This window comes from Solanum lycopersicum, chromosome 3, assembly GCF_036512215.1.
Source record: "Solanum lycopersicum chromosome 3, SLM_r2.1".
In the NCBI taxonomy this organism is placed as follows: Eukaryota; Viridiplantae; Streptophyta; class Magnoliopsida; order Solanales; family Solanaceae; genus Solanum; species Solanum lycopersicum.
Window position 1 is genome coordinate 47778106 of NC_090802.1, and position 12519 is coordinate 47790624.

General features: G+C 33.7%; 1 protein-coding gene and 1 long non-coding RNA gene across 7 annotated transcripts; one reads left to right on the forward strand and one right to left on the reverse strand.

Annotated features, from left to right (window-relative positions):
• Window positions 1-435: 435 nt before the first annotated feature.
• Window positions 436-4511, reverse strand: LOC101263089 (uncharacterized). 6 transcript variants are annotated; one of them, XR_003246003.2, is made up of 5 exons: window positions 4417-4511; window positions 3792-4012; window positions 1758-1857; window positions 841-916; window positions 436-757 (listed from the first exon to the last, which is right to left on the reverse strand). It is a non-coding gene; the product is annotated as an uncharacterized lncRNA (long non-coding RNA). The 6 variants fall into 6 exon arrangements; XR_011220003.1 differs by having other exon boundaries at window positions 1758-1842; window positions 4417-4502; XR_011220002.1 differs by lacking the exon at window positions 4417-4511 and adding an exon at window positions 4188-4352 and having other exon boundaries at window positions 1758-1842.
• A 6364-nt stretch (window positions 4512-10875) lies between these two features.
• On the forward strand, window positions 10876-12519 carry LOC138347614 (uncharacterized). Its single transcript, XM_069295916.1, has one exon. It carries the CDS (start codon window positions 10876-10878, stop codon window positions 12517-12519), a length of 1644 nt encoding a protein of 547 aa, XP_069152017.1.

Genomic DNA, 12519 nt, shown 5'->3' on the forward strand with positions numbered 1-12519 from the left:
TGTTAACTAGTTATATATAAAATCTAACAAATAAATATGTTGTGTGACCTTATAAAGAAGAACCACTGTTTATGGTGCAATCCAAAATCATAAAACACGCCAATTTGTCTCACAAAATCATACAACACGCCAATTTGGGGGCAATCCAAGTATTGCCTTTCACTAAGCAAAGTACGCCAATCTTAACTAATAGAATTGTCTTTCACTACGCAAAGGCAATTTGCACAAGTTAAAAAATCAAAGTGTTTAACCTTAGGGCTAGGCATAAATCAGTGAAGTTGTTTTTTCACCAACACAACAACATAATAACAATCTTAGGGCTAGGCATAAATCAGTGAAAGAAATTAGTGAAAATGTTTTTTCACTAACACAACAACATAATAACAATCTAACAAGTAATAATAATGCATCAGTATAGCTTCTTCCACGAGACCATTTTCAAGTTTCAAGTGCCAATAATAACAAACAACAATAATGAGCAACAAATAATGTAGCCTCTTCCACGAGATCACTTTCAAGTTTCAAGTGCCAACAATAACAAACAAAAATAACGAGCAACAAACAATGTAGCCTCTTCCATGAGACCACTTTCAAGTTTCTAGTGTCAACAATAACAAACAACAACAATGAGCGATAATGTAGTTTCTTGACTTTCTTTCACGAGACTACTTTCAAGACTCAAGCGCCAACAAGATTACAAAAAACACTAACAAAAGTTGGTACTTTATATCTTTCTTCATTGTCTCGACTCTTGGACCTTTTAAAATAAAATCAAATGTTAGAATACAACTTTTAGGATTAAAAAATGATATGATTAAATAAATGTCGTAATGAACTCACCACTATTAAATACTTGAGATTTGCAAGCCAATCATAGATCAAACAATGTAAGAGTTTCTTCCATTATTTGTCATTTCTATAAATAAGAAAATCAAATATGTCATACAACACAATAAGTATTTTATTTTTTCAAAAAAAAAATAACAAATCTTACCAAGTTCAATTTTTTCAATAAACTCCTAATTTTCTTCAACACAAATAGGCTTAGTTTCTTGTATAAACTAATCTTGGATACAAATAAGACATTACACACATTTGGGAGTCAATGAACTTTCTAAATGGATCAAGAATACGACCACCGGTGCTAAATGCACATTCCGATGCCACACTCGATATAGGAATGTCTAATACACAATCTCGAGCCAACTATGAAAGTATACGAAATCTAGGAGAATTAACTTTCCACCAAGTCAAAATATCAAATCCTCATATCCTCTTCAAGAAGATATCTATCCAACTCAAGTTTAACACCTAAACTTCCAGAATCTTCCTTTTGTTTCTTCATGTAAAACTTTGTTCTCAGAGATTTTATTTTCACATTTTGAGAAAGACAACAAGTAGATAAGTCAAATGAAGATGATTGATTTTTAGAACCTTTTGCATACTTACTTACATATACCGCAAATAAATTCTTCAAGCTAAGTAAGTCTCTACTTCCTTATGCACTATCTTTTTCTTTCTTCACCAAGTAATTCTTCAAGAGCAAAATTAATATACACAAATTTATTGTGAGGATTCAAAACAGAAGCAATAAAAAATATTTTGTTCATCTTTTCAAGAGTACCGAATATTTCTTGAACTTTTATTTCATCCCTCAAGCCATTTTACTCAAATAAACATCATCACTTATCATACATACTTTCAAATAATCATCAAGTTCACATATATCCTCAAAATGAACATTACAAGTAACATACCGTGAACCTGAAAGGAGATCATAACTTTTTTCAAGAAACTTTGTGATATTTCTCGCATTAGCCCAATCTTCATATTGAATTGAACCTGTAATACTTCCATCTTCACAAACATCAGTAGCAAAAAAAGAATTAAAATTACCATCATAAAAATCAAACCTCTCAAAAAACTTCTCAAACTCTATCGTGTCCAACATCAAATAGGTGAATTTCACCTATTAGGCACATCTAAAGACAACATTTTATCACACTATATATTTTGCATTTCAACACATTTCAAAAAGTTTCTTGTCCTTGAAGAAGATGATCCAACATATTCACCATTTGTCTCACTCGTTTGATAGAAGGACCAATTTTTTTCAAACCATCTTGCACAATTATATTAAGTATGTGAGACATACATTTCACATGAAGATACTTAGTTTCCATCATATTAGTTCCCCACATATCTAATTTATTGGATAACTTTAAAATTGACATATTATTTGAAGAGACATTATCAACTGTAACAGTAAAGACATTTTTCAATTTCCAATCAAGTAAACAATTACTAATACACTCAGTCAAATGCTCATCTTTATGACTAGTGATAGGACAAAAAATTAATATTCTTTTATCAAGCATCCAATTCCTATCAATAAAGTGAGCAGTCGAACACATATAATTGATTCTTTACACTAAAATCCATGTGTCTGTTGTGAGACAAATTCTTGGTTGTATTTCTCTTAAAGACTTTTTCAAATTCATTCTCAATTCACCATATACTTCATAACAATTAGAGTTGTCAATATGGGCTAGACCCGTTGGGCCGACCCGGCCTAATCCAGCATTAAATAGGATTGGACTGAGATTTTTGGAGTCCATTTAAGAAAATAACTTTTTATCCCAGCTTAAATAAATCTGTTGATTTGTGGGCCTGAGAAATATAGGTAGGGTCGGCCTGTGGGCCAATAAAAATTAATTAAAAAATAAAATATATTATTAAAATTTAAAATTAAAGCGAGTCCAAACTCAAACAAGTAGGTTAATATTTCTAATTAGATATTTATGCTTTTACTTGAAAAAAAAACTTAATAAATATTATAAAGATAACTTTATTTGTAGATTTGATTAACAAGTAGTAATATTAACATCATGTAATATTGTTTTGTCAATTTGTAATAATATTTTCAAATCATAATTTAAAATTTAATTTAATAATTAAAAAATATATATAATTTTTCAAATAGTGGACTGGCCTGACAAGCCTGTAACCCACATACTTGTGGGTTGACCAATCGTTTTCTAGCCCACACCAAAAACGGGCTAGCCCGGGCTGACCCATAAAATGTCAAAGCATGTATAGATTAGCTCAAATAGGGTGAGTTAGCACATATTGATAGCTCTAATAACAATCCATTGTTATGGTTCTACGAGAGTGGATATGAAACAAATGTTGGGCTTCAATCATAAACATCTTAAAGTCTTAATTTTCAAGAAACTAAAAAGTAGCTTTTATAATCTCAACTTAAGCTCTCCTAGCTACCTCTTCTCAAATTTTGAAGTCTCCATTGAAGAACTGTTACTTTGAATATTCAATAATTTTTGAATATCAGGTGCAACAGGTGGGGGCTTATACACTTTACACCTGTTAGTCAAATGTTGTCTTAGTCCACTTGTTCCATTTCTAGTTGTATTAGCAGCATAGTATTGTTTATAATGAAAAACACTTTACTTTAACTAATACATCATTTTCAAAACTAAAAATTCAAAATGTTTCCAAACAGTAGATCTAGGATCCACTTCTTTTTTTATGTGTCAATTGACGCATCATTGCTATTAGTAGGTGTATCATCCGTAGAACTAGCCATACTTATTTGACTTTGATCAGCCACACCCTTATTTAATTGATTTTGTTCAAACATCTATATATAAAAAATTATTTCACATTCACACACTAACTAGTAACAAAAACAAAAATTAGAAAGAAAAATAAATGAAAGAAGAAATTTTCATTTTGAAACTTCTTAACTTAAAATGGAAGAAGAAATACAATACCTGACGGGGATCGCCAGAAGTCGGCAGACGTCTAGCTGTGTGGAAATTGGGAAGGTCGGTTGGTGTGCTACGATTGCCTGCTGGTTGACTAGTTGCTGCTGCGTGCTACTGCTAGTCGTCGATTGTTGAAGCTCGAAAGTGGGATTGTTGCTGATGTAGTCTGTCGACGTGGGGAAGTGGGAAGAGGAATGGTCACTTTTGGCCTTTGAAACTATGGTCTCCTGTAAAGTGAAAAAAGAAAAAATAAAAAGTTTGAAAAATTTGACATACTTTTACTTTTTATTTTAGATTATAGTACTTATTATTTAACATTAGTTATTAATATAATATTAATATATATTACAAGATAATATATTTTGGTAAATCAAAATACCGAATAACACAAAAGTTACATACCGAAAACCAAATTAAAATACCAAAAAAATACAAGAACGTATATCAAATATCGAATCGAAAATTGAAATATCAAAATAATTTGATTTGGTTAGATGTCTCGGTTTTTGGTGTTTATGCACATCCCTATTTGAAAGAAAAAGAAATGGCTTAGCTATCCCACCCAGCCAAGCCAAATAAATAGAACATATATAAATTAGATGAAATAAATGAGTTGAAAAAAAAAGAATACTTAGGTTCTTCGATGGGTTCCTTTAATCTGCTGGTAGCACTTGCAAAATAAATTTCTTAATTGCTCTTTTTTCTATGTAAGTACACAAGTATTATGAATGACTTTGCTTCTATTTAAGCACAAATATTCAGAATGTTGTTCTTCACTTCAAACTCCTTGTTGACTTGAACTCTCTTTGACTTAGAGTTTTAATTTAAGTGAGTCTCCTTCTTCAATTTAAACTCCTTAACATTGGTCAAGATATCTTCATCCGTGGGGTTGGAAATATGAAGTGTGAGGGTGGTGAAATATTCCTTCACGTATGCTTTTGGAAATATGAAGTGTGAGGGTGGTGAAATATTCCTTCAGGTATGCTCGTATGTTGCTCGTTTGCTTCAACTCCCTAAACTTGTGCTTGCCTCATAGATGACATTATTGGGAAAGAAGACTTTCTTGAAATTTTCTCGGAGTTTCTCCATAGTGTTAATGGTGCAAAGCCCTTCCCTATCTCGGACTCTTTGCGCCTCTACCATAGCATGATCATCTCTGAGAGATACAACACGAAAATGTTGATCTTGTTCTCGTTGTACTTTACCCTGTTACATTTGAATTAATCCTCCAAATGTAAAAGAAAATTCTCCACCTTCTGCGCGTCACGAAGACCATTGAATATCGGTGTCTTAGGCCTCAAACTTAGCCTCCTTATTTTTGTCAAACGATGTCGATCCTCCAACGTCAAACCCCTCGTTCAGTGATTTCATCTCGACTCATGGTTTCAATTGTGCTAGATGCATCCATGAACTAACACTCAAAAGAAGCGATCCATATTCTACATGTTGGTGCCCTTCTAACTCCTTTCGGATGTTGTCATTCTCCACAAGGGTGAAGTCCCTCGAGAGTCTTGAAATTTCTATCGACCTCGTTCAAGCGCTTTCCTTTGATCTCCATAGCTAGCCTTGCCCTGTCAACCCTTACGATCCACTTTACTCCGGCGCGTGATGTCAATGAGATCCTCTCCATGTTCATCATCACTTGTTTCAATGGTCAAAAGTGGGGAGACGCTAGGGTTTTGCTTGGTGTATGGTCGAGTAACAATTCCTAGTTACTTTTAAGGTTCTTCCTTCCCTTTATATGATTCTTTCCACTATCCTGCTTGATATTGGTGGTGCTAGCAGCGTTGATGTCTCCCCCATTAATTATTCCTTTAGTAAAAACTGATTCTCATACCACTTTATTATAGAGTTAGACTTTTTACTAAGTACTCCGTGCGACACTTGACAACTTACTCACAGAGCTTTCACGTTTTTTAAAGTTCAAATAATCCTTTTCAAATTAGATCGCTAAGAGAATAAAGAAAGAAACAACAGAATTGCTAAGAAGATTTTATATTGCTTGGAGATTGCTTTTACATGGTTCATGTAACTACAAATAGGTATCACACTATTTATACTACTCATTAGGTGCTAATTTACAAATATTAATTATGTACAAGTTCTTATTCTAGAACACTCTACACAACTAGAAGATTCCAAGTACTCCATGCAAACCCATGCAACCTTAAGATCTTCAATAGAATTCTCCTGAAATTTCTAAAATATTCCATCAAAGACTATTGTTCTTTCAATATAAGTCTTCCACATGGACAATTTTATGCTATGTGACGTTTAAATGACATGAATAATGTGGCGAATCATGACAAAATGAAGTAATTGTTACTACGACTTTCATCATCCTCGTTCCAACAATGAATTGCCTTCCCAACTCTTGATTCTCATTTGTTTATTGCTATTAATTTTTTCATGATAATTACTATTCACATGATATAAAATTATTATAAGCATAATCAAATTATTCATGTATTAACATTGTCCTTATTCACTAATCATACTATCCTTGAAAAAATATAATTAAATTGCGGTTGGTAACTTGAGAAAATATAACGATAATAATTATTTTGTGCAAGATACAATAAAAATGACAATTTATTTCTCTATCCTAACTCATTTTTATTATTTGTCCAAGTATTTATATATTTCTTTTACAATTAAAAAAGTATTATAAAAGTATATGGATGTCATGTGGGTCATCCTTGAAGAGTCATCCTTTATTATATTAATATGATGACATGTGGAGTTACACATGTTTAAGGTGTAATCACTTGGACAAATGATAACTTATCAATGGTCAAGTGTTTAGTTTATATTTTCTTATTGGCTAAAAATTGCCATTGTGTTCTTCACAGAGAAATGTGAAGAAAAGTTTGGAATAAATTATTATACTCTTTCTTTGTTTGTTCTTATTTTTAATTTACTTTATTAATATTAGTTTGTTAACTAGTTATTTTATAACACGTTATCAGCACGAGACTCTGCCATCTTGAGCCACTTTAAATAGGTAAAAAGGGTAAGAATTTTATTTTTCTAAAAAACGTCCAATATTTCTAAACTTGAATTTATTGCGTTGGATATATCGGGCAAAGGATACTCATCTTGGATACTAGATGCTGAAATCCACCTGGATGTAATTGGTCTGGTAGAAACCATCAAAGATAATATAAGACATCCAGTCAAGAATGTGCAAAAGCTATGATATTTCTCTGTCACCATCTTGATGAGGGATTGAAAATCCAAGACCTCACTATTAAAGACCCCCTTGTACAGTGGAAAAATTTAAAAGATAGATATGACCACCTGAAGTTGGTCATTCTTCCACAGACACGTCATGATTGGTTTAATCTAAGATTATTAGACTTTAAAAGTATAACTGTATAGAATTATATCACAGTTAAATTTATGCGGAGAAGATTTCACTGAACATGATAAGCTTGAGAAAACATACTCCACGTTTTCTGCCTCGAATATGTTCCTGCAGCAAATATCAAGAAATGAATTTCAAAAAATATATAAAATTACTTTCACATCTTCTTAGTGCTGAACGACATAACGATCTTTTGATAAAAAAATCATGAAAGTCAATCTGTTTGTTCTATGCCACTCCCTGAAGTGAATCAGACAAATTATCACCAACAAGAAAGAGGTCGTAGCTCCTATCGTGGTTGTGGCTCAGATCATGGTCGTGGTCGTAAAATAAATTATAACCATGATGGTCGTCTTGCACTGAAAAGTAACCAACAGTATAAAAGGAAGGGCGAAAGACAAGAAGTGATACAGAAGAAAAATTTCAGAAAGTGTATGTCATAGATGTGGAGGAACGGTGCACTGGTCACATACTGGTCGATCATTTAAGCGCTTGGTTCAGATCTATTAGGCATCCTTGAAAAAGGGTGATACTAATCCAGAAGCAAACTTTATCTCTCAAAATAATGTTGAATCGTGCATAAGATGAATATAACGCAGAAGCAAATGTTGAGCCTATGCATCTAGATGTAGCTGATTTTTTTCTATTCCCTAAAGGAAAAACTTTCAGTGATGATCCCATGATAATCTAGATAATTTTCTTTTCTGTTTGTTTGTATTAGTTGGTATATTTGTATTTTTCTAATCCTTATAAATGTAATAACCATGTTTAATAGTAATATTAATTACTTTGTTTACATCTGTTTTTGAAGAAAATATATATGTGCCCCAAACTTCATTTGGATCAATGATCAATCATGAATAATTGATAGTAGAACAACGCACGCCATATTCAAAAATGAGAAATACTTCTCTCACTTGCTTAGAAAAAAAGGAAATGCTACTAATTGAACTTAATAGAAGGCTCCGAAAAAGCTATCATATTCTTGCCTAAGGGGACAAAACTTTTTATAAAAAATGCATAGTTTTCTTCTAAATCCCCAAGAAACTTGTTATGTTTTAAAGATATTCGCCGAAATGAATATCATATTGATACAATAAATAAAATGAATGTCGAATACCTTGGCATTTTGGCATTACCAAGATTGTCTCAAACCAGAAATATGTGTTGGAGAAATTATTAACTTTATCTTCTGGCTTATATTATGTAAAAATAAGCCAGTTAAAGTCATTCTATCGTAAACCAGAAGTTTACTGACTTAAAAACTTTGTGTTTTGGCATGACTGAATGGGTCATCCTGGATCAATAATGATGACACGAATTATTAAAACTCAAAATGGACATCTATTAAAGAACCTAAAGATTCTTACGTGTGATGAATTTTCATGTGCTGCTTATTATCAAGGCAAATTGATTACTACGCCATCACCAATGAAGGTTAACATTGAATCCCCTTAACTTTTAGAATGTATACATGAGAATATTTGTGGACCTATTCACCCATCTAGTGGGTTGTTTAGATATTATATGGTACTAATAGATGCATCTTCAAGATGGTCTCATGTGTGCCTCTTGTCATCTCGCAACCAGGCATTTGCAAAATTATTGGTACAAATAATACGATTAAGAGTGCCTTCCAGATATCCCATTAAGGCGATTTGCCTTGATAATGCTAGAGAATTCACATCCCAAGCTTTTAATGATTATTGCTTATTAATAGGGATAAAAGTTGAACATACGATAGCTCATGTTCATACTTGAAGTGGCCTTCCTGAGTCATTTATTAAGCGCTTACAATTGATAGCAAGACTTCTACTTATGAAAAGTAAGTTATCCACTACTGCTTGGGGTCATGTTATCTTACATGCAACATCACTTGTTCGTCTCAGACCGACTAATTATAATAAATATTCTCCATCACAATTACTATTTGGTCATGAACCAAATATTGCTCATCTACGAACTTTTGGATGTACTATATATGTGTTAGTAGCACCCCGCAACGCACTAAGACGGGCCATCAAAGAAGGTTAGACATATATATTAGATTCGATTCACCCTTCATAATTCGCTACCTTGAGCCATTGACGGGAGATTTATTTACTACAAGATTTACAGATTGTCGATTCGATGAAATAAATTTTTCGCAATTAGGGGGAGAGAAAAAGGAACTTAAAATTGAAATTGCATGGAAAGTTTTATCATTATCTCATTTCGATTCACATTTCCTTATGTGTGAACAAGAGGTCCAAAAGATCATCCTTTTGCAAAACATACCAAATCAAATGCCAGACGCAATTACTGATTTGAAAAGGATAACAAAGTCACATACTTCTGCATAAATGTGTCCATCCGAATTGACGTCTCAAAAGGACCATCTACAAGTGTCATGACTTCTGAATTACAAACACGTTTGAAGCGTGGCAAACCATTGAGTTTAAGGGATAAAAGTCCTAGAAATTTTTTTATGAAAAATGACACTACAAAAGAATCTCACGAAGAGATTCAAGATCTGTTTAGTCCTGATATTCCAAAAGAGATCAGTGAACCCGCTACTCAAGTGAATAAAGAACTTTCAATAAGCTCTATGTGTGATGGGATAAGTTTAGATCGATCAAAAATCATAGTTGATAATGTTTTCACATATAATGTTGCACTTAACATTATGCAAGACAATGATGATCTTGAACCCTTATGTGTCGATGAATGTTGATGAAGATGTTATTGACCAAAATGACAAGAGACAATTCAATCAAAACTAGACTTACTTGCTAAACTTGAGGTTTTGTCCCATAGATATTCCTAGAAAGGTTTTTAATGAGGCAGCAAGTAAAATATATTGTGAATGTCTATTGTTATTTGTAGTTTTGATGATTTGACAAACTTAGGGACCTTGTAAAGGTACCAGTTTCTTACTTGAGTACTGCAGGTTCTTACTTGAGTATTACTGATAAAACAAACCCAGGGACCTAGTAGAGGAACCGGGCTCTCATGATGACGAGCCAGTGGACTGCCAGCTGGAGACGGTACAGAAAGTTGGTGCACACTTCCCGATGACGTCAGAAAGTGTGACTTTTCCAGCCAATGGCAAAGAGGTTTAGGAAAGTGACCTATCCACATAAAAGGCACTTTCCTAAACATTTTTGAGCAGTTTTTGCAACTTGATAAAAACTTTTCAAAAACTCTTGCAAAGGCTACTACAAAACAAAGGCAAAATTATTCCAAGAACAACAGCAATCTCTGGAGCTTTTTGTCTAGTTTTTTAGGAATACATTCTCTTGTTCTTAAACTGTAAACTATTCCTGAATCTATAAAGGAATCGATGTGTAGTGTTAAAAGTCTAGGTTGTCCAGGTGGGATAACTTAGTGGGTAGATTGTTTTCTACTTAGGCTTGTTAAGCAATAGAGGACTATTGCTTAACTGTAAGATTGATAACTCTTTCTTACATTTGGTGTAATCGTGTTTTAATTTTGCTTTTGAAGATTAGTGAAAACGATTGAAAATCCTGTGAGACAGGTCGTGGTTTTACTCCCTTAAGCAAGGAGGTTTCCACGTAAAATCATCGTATTGATTTTGCTGCATTTAACTTTCTGTTTTTATTCATTAGTGTAGTAAGGGACCTGGTCCATTACTTGTTAAGTGAAGGCATATATTCTATCAAGTGGTATCAGAGCAGGCACTATCTATTTGGTCAACACCAACGAAGTGATATTTGCTCTAGAATGGCAGCTCCACTTAACCTCGAAGAAGGTCAGTCGTCAAACAGACCTCCTCATTTCAATGGAAATTTCTACAGTTGGTGGAAAGTTAGAATACACGATTACCTCATGGCTGAAGACAGCGAGTTATGTGATATTGTACTGGATGGACCATTTGTTCCGACAATGAAAGAAAAGGATGGAGAGAAGACTATTCTTATTCCAAAGCCTAGGCAGAAATATGACAAAGTGGACAAGAAAAAGATTGAAAAAGGTTTCAAAGCTAAAACTCTTCTTGTCTGTGGGATAGGACCTGATGAGTACAACAGAGTGTCAGCCTGTGAGTCTGCTAAGGAAATTTGGGACTGCTTGAAGACTGCACATGAAGGAAATGAACAAGTCAAAGAATCTAAGATTGACATGCTTACCTCACGATATGAGAACTTCAAAATGAAGGAAGGAGAAACAATACATGACATGTTCACCAAGTTGTCTTCCATTACAAATGAGCTGCGAAGTCTGGGTGAACCTATAAGCATGACCAAACAAGTCAGAAAAGTGCTTCGAATTCTTCCAAAGTCTTGGGAGAGCATGGTTGATGCCATTACAGAAGCCAAGGATTTGAAGGTGCTGACTATGGATGCTTTGATTGGTAATCTGAAGACACACGAGATGAATCAAAATTACAATTTATCGAAGAAAGAAGCCAAGAAGGACAAGTCATTGATGCTGAAGTACAAATCAGATGAAGATTCCAGTGATGATGATATGGCATATCTCATCAGCAGATTTCAAAAAATTGTGAGGAAAAACAAAGTTTATAAAAGAGGAACAAATGGTACTCGAAATGCTGCTCAAGGTGATACTTGCTACAAGTGTGGAAAAGCTGGGCACTTCATCAGAGAGTGTCCTTTGCTCAAGAATGAAAGCAAAGAACATCAAAAACCAAGAAGTGACAAAGAGAATAGAAGGGACCTGGTACTCGGCAAGAGAGATCGAAAAGCTGCTGCAGATTTGGTTGTCAAAAAGGCTCTTGCTGCATGGGGTGATTCCTCAAGTGATTCAGAAGACTCTAATGAGCCAAAAGATGTGTCCATGGTTTCTGTACATGAGGAGGAAACTGTCTTCAATGAAATGTTTGCTCTCATGGCTCACACAACAGATGAAGAAGAGGACAATCAGGTAACTCTTCCAGATATGAAAAATGACTTGGATAAATATTCTCTTAAAAAATTGAGAACTTTGGCAAAAGTCATGATTGGTTCTGTGATAGAGTTAACATCTGAAAGAGACACCATGAATGCTGAACTTGACAGTTTAACTGAAAATGAAGTTAAACTTGAAGAGAAAATGTCAAGAATGGTGTCTCTAGAGTCAAATAACTCTGAACTTAAGAACCAGTTGAACCAGATTACTGAAGAAGCTGAAAAATTGAATGGAATGTCTAATGGTTTGCAAGCTGAAATTCAAGAGAAATTGAAAAACTCTGAGAAAAAACTTGGTCTGTCGCTTGAAAAGAGTAACAAATTAGAACAGGATATTGTCAAACTTAAGGAAGAACTTGAAAAATCTCTTAAGTGGACAAAATCCTCAAAGTTACTGTCAAATGCAACAAATCAGAGTAATTTCAAAGAAAAAATATGTCCCTGCTCCTATGTCCTATGTTAG